Here is a 16,575-nt window from a genome sequence, read left to right as displayed (position 1 = left end):
TCTGCCCCTGTTCACACCCAGGACATGTCTGTGTTCTTACTTTATGGTTCCTGTTGTAGTATTCCTGTTGTAAGTGCATATGCCACGTTCCTTTCAGTCAGATTTGGCTGCTGGCACACAAGTCTCAGATATGATACCTAAACCAAAAGTGCTTTTTCGAGAGTAGGAATAGATGACACAAGAGGAAGAACCCTGCCCTGTGGGTAATGACATTCTCAGCTGTAGGTCTGTGTTGCTTTTGCTGAATTCTTAGAAACCCCAGAAACCATTAAAAGGAATATTGGTATAACATCCCTTGGAGGCATCTAAATTACTGTGGTCTTTTGTCTTGCAGACATTTCTAATCCCTTTGCTGTTCCAGTGGACCTTAGTGCCTATCCCATGTATTGCACTGTCGTTGCTTATCCAACTGACCTCACCACGATCAGGAGGAGGCTTGAAAACCGGTTTTATAGGTGAGTTTGGGTTTGTAGCTGATATTTATTACAGCCTCATGGAGGACAGTGTGGAGCTGAATGCTGTGTAAACTGCATAACATCAGATTGGCCCTTGGGCAAAGTGAGTCTTCCTGAGCAATGAATTCTTCTGGCCACGTTGTTAAGGCAAAAGCTGCCATAGCTGGATCTGGAGTATTGGTTTAACACCCTGAGCCTTGCTCTGTGTTGGAGGCAGAGCATGTTTGCTTTGTTTCCATCCCTCCTGCCTTTGAACAGGGGCTTTGCTTGTGTTGCAGTTGCCAGAATAATGCTGGAAAACTGGAAATCTCAGTTTTTCCAGTTAATTTGGGAATAAATAATGTCCTGCTCTTCTTTTCCCCTCTGAGGACCACCTGTTTCTCCTTGATCTGAATTCCTAATTCCTTTTTTTACCAAAGAATCCTACTGAATGTGGAAGAAAAATAACATACACCTTCCTCTCCATGCCACTCCTTTCATTTTGTGTATTTTTCAGGAGAATCTCTGCCCTGATGTGGGAGGTAAGATACATTGAACACAATGCCAGGACTTTCAATGAGCCAGACAGCCCCATAGTCAAAGCAGCCAAAATTGTGACAGACGTCCTGCTCCGCTTCATTGGGTGAGTTTGGACCTCACAGACCCCACAGCTCCAATTCCTGAGATCCTTCATTGTGTACCTTGGTTTTTGTCACTGTCCTGCAGAGATCAGAGCTGTACTGATATATTAGAAATCTACAACAAGGTGAAAGCAGAAGACCTGAGCAGTACTGATGAGGAAGAGGAGGTAAGATCATTTCCTTTCCTTTTAAAATTCAGCACATGAAAGAAATTTTGCTTTTTGTTGAGTCTTTATTTAATGGGTAATTGCACGGAGTTTTGGAGATGAGGCTGTTTAGGCTCACCTGGGACAATAAGCTCCCTGAAGTAAAAATGCTTCTTGGAACTGCCTGTCTTTAGTCTTCTCTCAGCACATGATGTTTTGTTGGAAGGATGAGTAATGAGGGGAACGGGGAAGTGGAGCTGTTACTCAGTCAGAAGGACAACAGCTCTCCATTGTCAGCCAGGCAGCAGAGCTGTTTCCTTATGTAATTCTGTGTCATTTCCCATCAGTTGATCCCTGGAGTGAAATGTCAGGTAGAATCCAGGTTAGATATCACTGCCTTGAGCCGTTTCTCTCTCCTTACACCTTCTCCCCTTCAGTGCAGTTTGAAATGTGCTGTAGTTCCTGTTGCCAAGTGCCCTGTGGTTGTTGTTGGCTGGGTTTTAACCCTTTTTTCCGTGGCTGAGGGTGCATCCAGACCTGCCTGTGTGTGATCATTCCCTTTGCCTTTAGGTGGCAGAAGTAGATGTGGATTCAGACGCTCCAGGCACTTCCTCTGGGAAAAGACGAGTGAGTCAACTTTCTGCTTTGGTCATTTTTTTAAAAACCTTATTTTAAAAAAATATCTCCAGCAGTCAGGTTTCAATGCAGCTAATCAAAATAGCAAGGCTGGAGCTGAAATATGGCAGCTTCTCATGTGTCTGAGTGTTATATATGACCAAAAAAGGCAAATTTGTCTAATTTGCACATTGCTGTGCCATCAGCTCTGCTTTCATCTTCCTGGATTTCTGTTTTTAATTGGGGAATGCTTTGAATCAGAGCACTGGGAAATTAATAGGAACTTCAAGTGAACAATGTGAATATTCTGATAAAATCTGCAATACCTGTTTCCCTGCAGGTAAGACGAAGAGTGAAGAGGCAGCCCATGAAAGCCAGTGCTGATGCTTGGAAGGAGCAGTGCCAGCAGCTCTTAAACCTGATTTATGAACGAGAGGACTCAGAGCCTTTCAGGCAGCCTGTTGATCTCTTCTCTTACCCTGTAAGTGCAGCTTCCACATCCAGAATTGTTCCTCCTTTGGCAGGGCATCCATGCTGGGCATGGCTTTGTCCTCTCCCTTTATGAGCTGATGTTTTCAGGGAATTATTGCAACAACTCTCAAAGTAAAATAATGACTTGAGCCACTGGATGAACACTGAGGTGATTTTAGTGCTGTAGGATTTGAGAGCTTTGATTTTTTTCTTGTGTGTTCTCACAGGATTATCGAGATATTGTAGACACTCCCATGGACTTCAGCACTGTGAAAGAAACCTTGGAAGCAGGAAACTACACCAGTCCTTTGGAATTCTACAAAGATATTCGCTTAATATTCTGCAACTCTAAAGCTTACACTCCTAATAAAAAGTCTCGTGTAAGTAATAAATTTTAAAGCCTTTTTTTTAGAAAGACCTTGGCCCTACATGAAGAAAACACATGAAATGAGGTCTGAAGAGCAAAGCGCTGCTTGGTGTAATAAAAATAACCAGGGTACACCAACTCTGTGGTTATAAACTTGCTTTGTTCTGCTGTCCCAGATCACTTGTAACATCCATTTTCATATGGGATGATGGTCACTGTTGTAGCTGTTCTTTGCAATGTTTGTAACAGAAAACTGGGCACCAGTTGCTTTTACTTTTTTCAATAATTTGTCCCTGGAAACAAGGAATATAACTTGACAACTACACATATTGTGGATGAGGGTACACAGAGGCAAGGCCTAGAAAGAGGATAGGAAAGTGGTTTAAACATTTTGGCATCTGGTTTACAGAAATTCGGAACGAGGACATTTTGGGTTGCTTCTCTGTACAGCTCTGTAGGGGTGGTGTAAGGACAGTTCACCAGGGATTTAGTGCAAAAACAAAGGTGAGGAGGCATGAAATCCAGTTGTTTTTCCCTTGGTATTCAAGTTATCTTAAGGCCTGCTTCCATGCTTTATGGGGATTGACAAAGTATTCCAGTAATCCAGATAGCCATTTTCCTTCAACTCTGGAAATATTTTGTACTGTTATTAAATCCTTTTATGAAAACACTTTCTGTTGCAAGAATACACATAGCCCATGCAAGGAAATAATCTGTAAGGAGCCTCATAGTGGAACATCACCGTGAATTTTTTCTTTGTGCTACCAAGTCTGGACATCTTTGTGATGGTTTTTTGGTTGCTCTTCAAGTTACTCAACTCCAATAAGCCTGACCATTTTTCCTCACTGCAGATTTACAGCATGACCCTTCGACTCTCTGCCTTATTTGAGAATCACATGAAAAACATCATCTCTGAGTACAAGTCAGCAGTGCAATGTCAGAAGAGGAAAAGGCCTCGGTACCGAAAGCGGCTGAGGAGCAGCAGCAGTTCCCCTTCAACCAGCAGAGCATCCAGGTAAAACAGGGATGGTGAGCCTGGCTGGCAGTGCCATTCCAGAAGACAGTGGGAGATGTGCTTTTGGGAATAACCAGCAACAGTGTTGCTCATTTCCACATGAAGTTGCTCTTTTGGGAGATAAAATCATGCTCAGTTTGTAGTTTGTAATTCTGGTAAGTGAAAGATGATGTGGTTGCAAGTGTTCCCTCTGGAGGAAATGAAAGATCAGCTGTCTCTTTACCTTTTAACTGTTGAAAGAAGTTGTGTAACACTTCCCTATGTTCGTCTGATACATTATTTAAGTAAACTGACTGTTGGTTTTAAAAAGGGAGATAAAATCTTGTCCCTGCAAACTCCTGTACCTGTAGCAAACAGCAGCATGGTGTAACTGTTTTTAGTGTTATCACACATGGGAAAAAGAGATCATTTGTGTGATGCAAAAATCAAGGCACTTTGCAGGAGAAATCAGTTTTGTATTTGAGTCTTTGGTGCTAACAGATTTATCTCTTCGGGGTATTCTGTGTTTGCAGCCCAAAAGGGAAACAGAAGCAAATGAAGATTCAACCTAAACCCAACCAAAATACCTCACTGCCCCTGACCAGGACTAACTCTTCAGTCTCATCTCATGGTGAGGAGAAATCCAGCCTTTCTCTTACAGCAACTTGTCTGTGCAGGTTGAGTCTGATCCTCATGAGACACCCACCCGTTGAAGGAGCAAGGTCCTGGAAATGTGGTGTTTGTAGGTTGTTTTAGCTGAGTTTGGCTGTTGGAAAGTTCTGGGTAAGGATCAGGGAATTGGGAACTGGGTCTGGCCATGTTAAGAATCAGTCCAGTGACAAAAGCCCGGACTTCCTGTGTATGGGCTTCTTTCCTACAGCAGTTATGGATAAATTAATCCTACTTGGGATTACATTCAGGAGGAATTTGTCTTTCCATGGCTGCAGAGCAGCTTGGTGAGATTACCCTGACTTGGGCTGTTAATTCAGGGGGTACAAAACCTCCCCAGACACAGCCCTGTAAATAGAACATTAAAATCAGCCTGTTCCCTTGTGGTGTCCTGTCTGCAGTTTCAGATACAGCAGAAGAACCTCTGGGTTCAGCCACTGGTGAAGAGCTGGAGGGTCAACCATCTTCATCAGGCTCAAATGCACAGAGCCGGAGTGGAAATGCCATAGATCCAGGGAAAAGCAGACCAGTCAGGAGCAAATCTACACCAGTGAAACAAGGTGAGAAATAATAACATTCTGTTCTTTGACTGACTGGTTTCACTAGAGATGAAAGATTTTGCTTGTGTCTGATGTTTATGGAATTATTGCCTGAGTGTAGCCTTATATGTATCCCCAAACCATACCCAAAAATTGAATTTAATTTACACCCTACAGTTCTGTGGTGTCTTGTCTGAGGTGTGGAACGCAGATGATTCCATGTGCAGTTTAGTGAAGTCCTTTAAAATCTCTCCAGATGGAAAACTTAATTGCTCTTAAGCTCCTACAGTTCTGTCAGGAGTTACAAAAAGCAAACAAACCAAGAGAATCCCCACCCCAAAACCTTCGCCTTAAACCAAAGATGAAAAAAAGTTTACAAAACCATTTAAATATTTTTCTCACACACAAGACAAAGTAGGTGTGATTAGAAGGGAAACACTGCAGGTGTGGTAATCTCTGGGACAAGTTACTCAGAGTTTCCCCCAAGGTGAGCACTGAATGGGCATTTCCTGAACGCTGCAGCCTTTCCCAAGTCCACACTCCTGTGCTGTAGCAGTGCTGGATGCTGTAGGTGAGCTTTTCCTGTCCTATGTTAAAGAAGATATTTAATCTTCCTTGTCAGATTCATAACCCCGAAAATATGGAGGATTTTGGGTCCCAAGCCAGCAAGATACTTAATTTAATTTTCACTTAAGGTCTTCAGCAATCCCAGTGAGCTTTCTTGGGTCATTTACTCTGTTGAGTTAGGCTTTCCATTAATACTCCCTGGACTAAGCCTTTGGAGAACGTGCATTTGATAGGGAATAAATGCTGCTTGCAAAATGTTATTTTTGTGTATATATAGGTTTGAAATGGATTTTAGAGTTTCTCCTGCCTTGGCACCTCAGGTAGGATTCACCTGACTGAGTTTTAGATGTTTGTGTCCCACCGGGTCACTCTGGGCTTCTGTTACTGCCTCGATCTTCACTGAACTCTTACTCAGAAGAGTTTGCAGTCATTGTTTCCAGAGAAAAACTGTTTACTAGATAAAATTTCCCCTTAGAGCACCTGCTTGTGTCCACAGCATGTAAAGGGGGAGTACCTCCAAGCTGGATCAGCCCTGAGCACACCTCAGAGGCAGCTGAGGAGAATCCCAAAGGCAACTGAGGCAAAGCCCACTTTCTGTGTCCTGTTTGGCTCTGGTGTGATGCTGATGGGTTTATTCTGTGTTTGCTTAGATCACTCTCCTGATGGGCCACTCACCAACGGGGATGGCAGAGAACCCCGGGCAGGAGTGAAGAGGAAGCTGCTGAGCGCCTCAGAAGAGGACGAGCACTTGGAGGAGGCGGAAGAAGAGGAAAAGAAGAAGAGAGAAGTAAAGGAAAAGTCTGGTTTGTCTTCATCAGAAAGTGGGGAATCGGGATCCAGCTCCAGCTCTGAAAGCAGAAGTGGCTCTGATTCCGACTCGGAATCAACCTCCAGAACAGACCAGGATTACATCGATGGTGACCACGACTACAGCAAAGTTGTGCAATCCAAAAAACCCAAACGGAAAATCAAACGGAAACTCACCGGGGGCAAACGGAATTGGCAGGGCCGAGGGACAGGGAGGAGGGGCAGATGGGGCAGGTGGGGCAGGTGGAGCAGAGGGGGAAGAGGGGGCAGAGGTGGAAGAGGCTGCGGCAGAGGAAGGGGCAGCGGCCGGGGAGGAAGGAGAGGCCGAGGAGGCCGAGGGGCCTCGCGAGGAGCCACCAGAGCGAAACGCGCCCGGCTCGCTGACGATGAGTTTGAAAACCTCTTTGGGGGACAGTTTGGGGAGAGCGTGTTCGGAGGGAGATTCAGCCGCCCCCCTCGGATCAAAACCAGGAACGAGGGCAGGAGAACTGTCCTGTACAACGACGACTCCGACAATGACAATTTTGTGCACACCGAGGATCCTTTGAACCTTGGTACTTCCAGGTCAGGCAGGGTGCGGAAAATGACAGAAAAAGCCAGGGTCAGCCATCTCATGGGATGGAATTATTGACAGATGGAAAACTTTGGAACAATTTTAAAAGAACTTCAATGGCCTTCTACTGCAGGGATTTTACCAGAAATTCTACCAAGCAAGTTGTGCGGGGACTCCACTCACGTTTCACAGTGGTGCTTTTCCATCCTGTCAGTTTGTGTTTGTTTTAAAGCTTCAGATCTCCACACTTCATTGGTCAAAACAAGCCTTAGTCATTAGGCCTTAAATTACAGAAATTCTTCCCCACACACTACGAGTTCATCACATTACAGAGGCTTCCAGCTTCTCAGTAAGAACATGACATTTTCGAGTCACGCTTATGACTTCCCTCCCTCGTTTTGTTTTTGTATTATAGAAATAGCACCTTCTTACAGAGTTTTTATGTGGTTTCTGCCATAAATCCTTAGACACAGTAATAATTATAACTTTTGCACAATACACCAATCCTAAAGGCAGCTATAAAATGTTTACAGTTTCTATATCGTAAGAAGGATCTGGATTATTTTAATCTTCCCAGGCCAAACGTTGATGGAATTGTGCTGAACTGAAGTATGTCCATACTACAGTTTTGGGGGTCCTGATGTGCTTTCTATCGGTTCTTTATTCGTGTAAAAAAGTGACAAAGGGTTGGTGCCTTGTAAATATGTAGCAAACCTTTGATGTGGTGTGTCCTATGTGTGCATTAACTTTATTAAAAAGAGAATACTTGAGAAGTATGAATATCTAGACAAAAGGTGCCAAATGCAAAAGTTACTTGCATCTATTTTCTTTTTGTCCTCTCATATTTTTATAGTATTAATTGAGATTGTGCAGCTAAAGGGGTGACTTCAACATTTGAAAGGTTCCTCCTCTTCAAAGCATGATTTTTAATTGTAGCTCAGCTACCTCTTATTTACAACTACTGGAAACTGAAAAGAAAATAGATGCTGTTATTCAGAGCGTGGTGAAGAAGAGGCGAGAAGGAGCGTAGAGGGGTGGAAGTTGTGAGTAGCTGTATCTTCCTTGTATTGCCACCATGAAATCAAATGCAGTGGTTCTGAGAGTTCTCAGCAGCAGATGTTTGGGGCAGGTGGGGATTTGGTTGTGCAGAGGGGCTGGCTGGCTCCCACTGCCCTGTGCTCCGTGGAAATGTGGTTTGGGCCCTTCAGCCCCTCGGAGGTGCCGAGGGAGCTGTTGCTCTCCAGACTGACTCTTGTGTCTCAAGCTTCCAGAAGAGAATTCCTGTTGCACTGTGCTCTTGTTGTCCTGGGAAATGCTGACTTGAAATCCTCTGGCAGTGGTAGTGCAGTTGGTGAGGAGATCCCTGCTCACGCTCCTCGGTGACCTCGGCATTGGCGTGGGCTGAGCTGGAGGTGAGCGGCCTCTTCCTTCCTTCCTGGGCTCTGGCTGGAATATATGTGGGATTCTGATTTCCTCCCGTTGTCTGACAGTGCAGAGTCAGGTCACAGAGAGAACAAGTCAAACTACAAAGTTCCAGTGGAGTTTTTCAAGGTTTTTAGGTTTTTTTTAAGTTTTCATCCAATATTCTGAAGTTCTTCTGTGCACAGCTTGGTCAATAATTCTGGAAAACCTCAGGCAGCAAAGAGTGACCCATGTACTTTCTCAGATGCAGAAGGAATTTGATTTTTGACTTTCTATATTAAGCACTAGCTATTTTATCTTGCTTTCCAAAAAAATCCTAGTTAGATGCAAAAATGACTTGAAAATAAAAAAAGCAGAGGTTTAGTTTTGTGATGGAGGAGAGTATATCCTAAATTGCTCATTAATATGAGTTTATGGTACAGTACAAAACCCACACTTTTAATTTTGTAAGGAATGTTTGGAATCTGCCGTAATCCATTGCTAGACTTGATTTGGTTTTTGATGGGGGGGCGGGGGAACCAAGTGCAGAGGCTCTCCTAGTTCTGTGTCGGGCTTTAAAGTATAAAAACCTGTCCTATCATCTCTCTCATATATCTGTATATATATACACACATTTATATTTATAAGAGACGTATTATTTGTTTGACTGATTGGTCTTTTTACATATGGTAACCAGGAATAGCATGTATGCATCAGTCCATAGTTGGAGTCATATCCCTTAGATCAGTCCTGTGAGCTAATGTAAACACTATGGGTTCTGTCCTAAAGCCTGAAAAGCTTGAAATGCAAAAGAAATGCTTTTCCCTCTATTTCTGACTGGCCGAAAATCCACTTATTCCTTATTTATTTTGTATAGGGGTCGGGGAGAGAGAAACCACAGGGATTCCAGAGAAATCATTTTATAAGTTGGTGTATTTTAACAGCAAGATTAAATATGTTCTTAACTGTATCTTTTCTCTGTACTGTGAAGATACCAGTGAAGCATCACTTTGCTGTGGCGTAAGTATTACTGTGTCCCATGACTATGAGCTAGAGCAGGGGGTACTGGGACAGCAGAATTTAGTGTAAAAATTGAAAAAAAAAAAAGCTTTTTTTTTGTGCATGAGAACCTTTTATAAGCATGACAAATAACTTGGGTTTAGAGATGTTCTTTTTGCTTGTGTCTGGATTCTTTCTCTGAGTTGGGCAGTTGATTTCTCATAGTTCTGTGGAATAATGACACTTTTGTAGGAACTTGGATGCTCTCGAATCCCAAATCCTATCAGGGGCCACTTATGAGTGTGGTAAACTTAGGATGAGCCCACCAGGTGCAGCAGAAGCAGGATTTAAAGTGAGTTAAACCATCCAAAAGTCTCCCTGCTCCAGACCCTGCTGAGCTCCAGGCAGGCTGCAGCATCAGGAATGTGCTGTCTTTCCTTGCACTCACAACAAAAAACTCCAGACTCTGCCTAAGGAATGGGATTTAAGGTCTGATTTTGAGTGGGATTCCTGCGGGTGAGCAGGCAGGCCAGGGGCTCTTCTGTTCCTGTAGATACTTGGGCATTGATGCCTCTGTTCCCTCGAGATGTCCTGCTGGCAGGATCCCGATCCCGAGCTGCTGGTGCACTTCGGGGCACTGGGGGACGCCTTGGAAAAGGCCTCAGGCCCACACACTCCATCCTCCACAGAGACAGGGCTGAAATCTTGTGTCTTTGCTCTCAGCTTCTCCCAGCCCCAAACCACTGTCCCTGTAGTGCTCCCCTCTCTCTCCAGACCAGGGCATGGATGACAAGGCTTATTTGGCAGTAGTGATGTGCTGTTGGATACTTGGATACTAGGGAAAATTTTTTCATGGAAAGAGTGGTCAGGCATTGGGAGAGGCTGCCCAGGGAGGTGGCAGAGTCACCATCCAAGAACTGAGAACATGTAGCCCTTGGTGGTTCAGTGGCCATGGTGGGATTTGGTTGAAGGTTGGACTTGATGATCATGGAGGCTTTTCAGACCTTAGTGATTCCGTGATTCAGCCCAAACTTCACCTGCTTTTTATTTTCTTCATCACTTTTTATTTTTCTCTTTGCCATGCCCCACCTTTCTCCTGTAGTTTCCTTTTATAGGCTATTTATTTATTCTCTTGGAAACTTCAGATCTCATGATGAATTTTATTTCAGCTGGCCTGCCAGGCTGTAAGGTTAAATCCAAACCTTTGTGTTGGTGCTTGAACTTGGATGGATTTGGGCAGTTTTATTCCTCCTCCTCCTTTCCATCACTCCTTTCTCCATCAGCCAAGCAGAGGCCACCCCCTAATCCCAACCACCCCCACCCTGCAGACAAAAAAACTATAAAGAATTGTGGAGAAATAATTCATGGAGGATTTTTGGCTGCTTCAAATTCTGCGTCCTGTTTGCGTAGTTTCATTTTCCTGGAATGTTTTCCTTAATGTCCATCAGCTGCTCCTCCTGTGGGGAAGCAGAAGAACTGAGTAGTTCAGAGAGCATGGAAAAGAGCTGGCGCTGGGGGTGTGGCAGAGAGTTTTTAATTAATTTAAAAAATTAAAATACATGGAGGTTCTCTTGACTCCCAAAAGCAAGATGACCCTTGCCAAGCATTTGGAAAAGCTGCTCCTGGGTATCTCGGGAATGTTCCTGTGCTCCAAATCACAGAATATTAACATGAGAAAATCAGTTTGAATCACAAATTTTTGATAAGAACTTGATTAATTCCATCTTTGAGTGGTGAACACCAGGGAAAAGTGAACAGCTGTAGGTTTAAGGATGTCGTGTCCTGATCTGGAGCGTCCCGTCATGGATCTCATGGGTTAAAAATGTCTTTGTGTGTTTACATGTCTTAATTTTATCTTATTTAAAAACCATCCTGCAGAGTTTTATAAAATGCTGATGTTTTCCTGAAGGAGCAGTTAACCCTCCAAGGCTAACTCTATATTTAGTAGGTAGGGAGCTGTTGTTGTGTTCTTACAATGTGTATTATAGCAAATCCCTGCGCATGAGCGACAGAGACTTTTCAACTCTTTAGTATATCCGAGGTTTACACATGATAAAAAAACTCCTTTATGTACAGTAAGTAACAGCCTGCAAAATTTAGCCTAAAAACTTGTCTTTTTTTAGTCTTAGAAATGCAAAAGACCTGTTGGAAGCTTGTACATTTTTACTATGTCCTGTTTGGCCCACAGCGAACTCACACAACTGTGCTACGAATCCCTGAAAAATTTTGATTTCCAGTGGGAATTGCTGTCACAGCCTTAACTCTAGTGTTCTAAAAATGGTGCTGAAATACATTTCTGTGCGTGGATATGGGTACCTGATCCGAGTCTGTGAGACTTCCAAGGCAAACCAAGCACTTGGAATTACTACTCCTGGTAGTAACTGCAGCCGCGCTGGAGAGCTGGCAAATGTGTAAATAGTTGGGAGCTAATTCCACCAGTGGGCAGTTCGGAGCAGTTCCTCGGTTTGGGGGTTTTCATTGGCAAGCAGTGTGGATCTTCCTGGGTTTTGGGTCTGTGAGGAGCCATTTGGAGGGGGTGGGGGGTGAAATCCTGCCGGAATATTTGCAGGTAAAATCCAAATCTGCCGTTTCTCTTCCTAAAATTCCTCCTCAGAGTGGTGGCTGCTTGGGTGTGTTCAGAACTCAACGTCTGAGGATTATTTTTCTGTAGAAATATTAATTCAGGCTCTTCATTCCTCCATGAGTCATTAGAGCAGATTTCATGTAGAAATACCACTTGATGTTGGAGCAAAATTCACGTGATTTAGGCTCTCCAGGTCGTGTTCTGGGTTTAAAATACTCCAAAAATGCACAAAACTATTTAGAATTATGTCTACTTTCTATATTAATTTTTTTTCAGGTGATATTTATGCCCATATCTTCACATCTGCTATCTCAGGTCCCTTTAATGAATACTTCAGGGATTTTGATGCCACGTGTTGGCAGACCAAATGTAATATTTATATGCAATGAGCTGTTAGTTTTTTGTATTGTACAAATGTAAATTTGTAAAGATTTTTTTCTAGAGTTTTTTTGAAGTCACTGATGTAATCTAGGATGTTTCATTTTCCAGCTGTGGGATTGTCTTAATAAAAAAAAAATAAAAAGAGAAACTCTTACTTTGGTTTTGCGTTGCTTACTGAGTAGCTGAGACATCAAAACATTTTTTAAAAGTAGGTAAAATGGAGGTTTTAATGTAAAAAGAAAATTGTTTTTTAGTTCAACTGGATGATTTTATATTTTAATGGAAAGGTTTATAAACTGGATATAGAAACTTTATTTATGAAGTGGGCAGAAAAGCTTTATAAACTGAAGATCTCAAGCAGGATGGGATGAAGACCCTCACCCCAATCACCATTCGATCTGGCTCCGAAGTACCATTTTTCTGGGAAAAAAGGATAGGAGCAGCTAATGATTTCTTGGGAAAAGAAGGGAAAAATGCCTGAAAGTGCAGTGAAATGGTTAAAAATGCCATGAAATAGCAGGGGAGGAGGAGGAGGCTCCTGGGTGAGGTCCCTCAGCCGCTGTGGGACATGGGGTGGGTTCAGGGGGTGGCTTGGCTTGAGAAGGTTGTACCTGTTGTCTAAGGGATATTTCATGGAAAACAAGGAATTACTCCTTTCCCACCTCTGTTTGTGCCCTCTAGTTAAATAGCAGAGATAACATTGTTTAAACATGGATTTTTGGGGGTGGATGGGTTTGTGTAGAGCTGCCAGGGGGGCTTCGGGCTCAGCTGGAGGGAGGTGCTGACAAATACATGGAATAAACTCAGGAGGAGTTTCTCCATGGAAAGGGCGGTCAGGCCTTGGCAGGGGCTGCCCAGGGAGGTTTGGAGTGCCCATCCCTGGGGGTGTCCAAGGAAGGGCTGGAGGTGGCACTCGGTGCTCTGGGCTGGTGACAAGGTGGGGATGGGTCACAGGTTGGATTTGATGGTCTGGGAGGCCCTTTCCAACATTAATGATTCTGGGATTCTGTCATTCTATTTTGACTTTTCCCCTCATTAATCTGCTGACTTACTTGACATTTCACTTTATTGCGCTGATTCCAGTGGCATTTCCTCTCCAGTGGGAATGAATATCTCCTTTTTAACACAACACTCATCCTCCAAACCCCAGGGACAAAAGGACTTTTTTTTTTTCTTGGCCTCAATGGTTACCGAGAACAAAATTAAACTTGTTTTGCAGAGATGCTGGAGCCCCCCTTTATGTACATCCGTCAGATGGCATTGGAGGGAAGGAATTCCACTCCCTTCAGAGCTGCTTGACCTTTCTTAAACCCCCTTTGGCTGTCCCTGTGTTGATATTATATCGATATTATATTGATATTATATCATAGCTGTTAAATATTTTATATCATCATGTTTAGGTCATATGTGATAATACATGTTATAAAATACATAATATAAAATACAAGTTATAAAATACATGATATAAAATACCAGAGTGGTAGAGAACAATTCTTTTTCCCCTGTCCTTTGGAAATGCGTTTTGTAGAAGTACCTTTTTAATGGTAATTTTTATAGATGTCTTAGAATTCAACTGTGATTTTTATGCACTTCAGCAGCGTGTGGACTCAACACTGCCTTGCAGTGATGTGCAGGCCCGTTGTTCATCCCAACGCTCATTTCCAGCCTGGAAAACCCCAAGAGCACCTTTTTGAATCCAGGCATTCAGGGCGCTGCCGGTGATATCGGTGGTCGCGGGCACCAGGTGGCCCCTGGAGCTTTCTCGACCTGCACAGCAGGGAGAGGCCGAGCTTTGCCTCCATCCCACCTTTCCAGTTCACATCAGGCGCTGGAATGGGATGATCTGAGTTCCAGGAGTGTTTGGACAGCGCCCTCAGGCTCAGGGGGGGATTCGGGGGGATGGTGCTGTGCTGGACTCCGTGATCCCTGTGGGTCCTTTCTCACTCGGCAGAATCAGTGACTCTGTGTGATTTGCCCTTCCTTAGGTACACCCAGGAGCCGGGTTTGGGGCACACGGTGAGGCCGGTGCCTGGCTGGGTTTGTGCACCTTTGGAGCTGTGTGGAGCCGTTTCGAAGGCCGGGGGGTGCCGGGTGAGCGACCCCCTCCTTGCCCCGCCTGACGGGACTTTTGGGTGTCCTTGTTTCTGGGTGAATAAAAGCGTCTTTGTGCCGAGCCTCGGTAGATCAGGTGTGGAGCTGGAGCCCGTGCGGTGACGCAGGTGCGGGCGGTGCTGGCAGCGCTCCCGGCCCGGGCCTTCCTCCCGCTCTGCCCCGGGACAGTCCCTTCCCTCCGCCGGCGGTGTCCGGCCTGGGGCTGACGCAGGACCTGCCCTCCTGCACCAATATTTGCTCTGGTGCCAGGAGGGAAGGCTCGCAGCGCTCCCGCAGGAGCTCCAGCCTCACACGTCCCCGCAGACGGTGCTGGAGCCCCGCGGAGCATGAGGGACCGGCTGGCGGAGCTGCAGCAGCGAGTGGCGGCCGAGGGGGACCCGCACGACGACTCCGGGCGCTTCGAGAACCCCGCGTTCGTCGGGGACGACGCCAGCCCCGTGGGCCGGGCGCTGCGGGAGGCGGCCGAGCTGTGGCGGGCGCTGGAGCGGCTGGAGCAGCTCTCGGAGAGCATCGACAGGACGCAGCAGTCGGTGCTGTGCTGCACCTCGGAGGAGAGCATCGCCCGCGAGAAGAGCGGCCTCGGCGCGGCCCGGGCCGCCTTCGCCCGCCAGGCCGCGGCCCTGCAGCCCCAGCTCGGAGCGCTGCCGGCGGCCCCGGCCGGGGGCTCGGGCCGAGCGGGGCCCCGCGTCCGCCAGACCCAGCTGTGGCTGCTGCTGCGCCGCTACGGTGCCGTCCTCGCCCGCCACTACGCCCGGGAGAGCCGCTATCGACACCGGCTGAAGGAGCAGATCCAGAGGCAGGCGGAGCTGGCAGGCATCAACCTGGGCGCCCAGGACGTGGATCTGCTGGCCGAGAGCCCCCAGGGGCCTCGCATCGTCGGCCGCGACCTGGAGGAGCTCAAGGCCAAGCATCACCTCGGCCTGGCCCAGGCGCGCCAGCGGCAGCTGCTGGAGCTGGAGGCGCAGATGCTGGAGCTGCGCGGGCTGTTCCTGCAGCTGGAGGGGCTGCTGGCCCAGCAGCACGGCGCTGCCGACAGCGTGGAGCAGCACGTCCTGCGCACCCTCGACTACGCGGCCCAGACGGGCGGCGAGGTGAAGAGAGCCGGCAAATACCAGCGGCCGTCGCGGCTCTCGGCCCTGCTGACTGCGGCTCTCGGCCTCTGCTCCTGCTGCCCCTGCCTGCCCTGCCCCGGCCGAGGTCTGCGCTGAGCCGGGGCTGCGCAGGGGGATTCCAGCAGCGCTTGGGGATTCACCCTGTGCTGGGCAAGAAACGGTGTCGGGAGGCTGCTGCTGTCCTGTGCTCCTTCAACAGCGCGGCGCCTTGTATGATGGTGCAAGGACCATGCACACCTTGTACAATGGTGTAAGGGCCATGACACCTTCCTTGATGGCACAGAGACCATGCACAACTTACTCAGCGATGCAGGGTCCATGCACATCTCACATGGCAGCAGGGGGACCACACACACCTTTCCTGATGGCCCTGGGACCATGCACACCTGGATGCACAGGGACCAGCTGCATGGTGGTGCAGGGATGGTGGATTGGACAGTGATGCAGGGACCATTCAGACCTCGCCAGGCAGCACAAGGACCAGGAGCTTCTTGCACGGTGGGACAAGGACCACCAGCACCTTTCCTGATGGCACAGGGACCCTGCACACATTGCACGGAGCACGGGGACCAGGCACACATTGTGTGGTGATGTAAGGACAATGCACAGGTTGTATCATGGTGAAAGGACCATGCACACCTTGCTCGATGGCACAGGGACCACACACACCTCTGCTGGTGGCACAGGGACCCTGCCCGCCTTGATGGCATCGTGGGGACTGTGAATCTGCATTGCAGCACCCAGTGAAGAAAAGCACTTTGAACACTCCAAAACCTGACCTCAGAACTGTAACATTTCTTCTTTCTGTTATTGTTTCAAGGAGGAAAAAAAAAGCCTGTTGAAGTTTTTGGCAGGTCTGTGGTTACATGTGAGGGGGCTCAATGGCTCGGTGCCACCAAGGAGCAGCGTGATGGGGTGAAGGCTCCTCCACCACATCCCAGTCCTGATTCTCCCCACACTCTCCAATTTCTACTCCCTTGGGGTTTTTGGTGCATTCATGTTGCATTTTGGCCATTGCTGGTTTGTCAGGCAGTGGGTCAGGTTTGGGCTGGGTGTCCCACATGGCTCATCCCATGCTCTGACACCAGGAGAAGGTTTGCACAATTTTTTGGGAATCTGCAGGCTTTTACTTCAACCTGCAAATTCCCAAACCAGCCAATATACCACATGTGCTGGAAATGCT

General features: G+C 46.6%; 2 protein-coding genes across 2 annotated transcripts in view; both read left to right on the top strand.

The window, feature by feature from the left end:
* BRWD3 (bromodomain and WD repeat domain containing 3) overlaps positions 1-12,322 on the top strand; it is a 47,984-nt gene extending 35,662 nt beyond the window's left edge. The window contains exons 28-37 of the mRNA XM_042029245.1: positions 335-455; positions 952-1,077; positions 1,161-1,242; positions 1,792-1,848; positions 2,177-2,317; positions 2,535-2,687; positions 3,526-3,689; positions 4,202-4,299; positions 4,739-4,897; positions 6,094-12,322. Coding sequence (XP_041885179.1) covers positions 335-455; positions 952-1,077; positions 1,161-1,242; positions 1,792-1,848; positions 2,177-2,317; positions 2,535-2,687; positions 3,526-3,689; positions 4,202-4,299; positions 4,739-4,897; positions 6,094-6,881 — 1,889 coding nt within the window. The 3' untranslated portion in view covers positions 6,882-12,322. The remainder of the gene's footprint in view (positions 1-334; positions 456-951; positions 1,078-1,160; positions 1,243-1,791; positions 1,849-2,176; positions 2,318-2,534; positions 2,688-3,525; positions 3,690-4,201; positions 4,300-4,738; positions 4,898-6,093) is intronic.
* A 2,284-nt stretch (positions 12,323-14,606) lies between these two features.
* On the top strand, positions 14,607-15,488 carry LOC121665323 (syntaxin-1B-like). The gene has a single exon (XM_042029371.1). The coding sequence runs from the start codon at positions 14,607-14,609 to the stop codon at positions 15,486-15,488; it is 882 nt and encodes a 293-aa protein (XP_041885305.1).
* The last annotated feature ends 1,087 nt before the right edge of the window (positions 15,489-16,575 follow it).

This window comes from Corvus kubaryi, unplaced genomic scaffold, assembly GCF_017639235.1.
Source record: "Corvus kubaryi isolate FWS band 111438036 unplaced genomic scaffold, C.kubaryi_AGA036_p1.0 37322, whole genome shotgun sequence".
NCBI lineage: Eukaryota > Metazoa > Chordata > Aves > Passeriformes > Corvidae > Corvus > Corvus kubaryi.
Note: the sequence above shows the minus strand (reverse complement) of the source record. Positions and strands in the feature narration are given on the sequence as shown.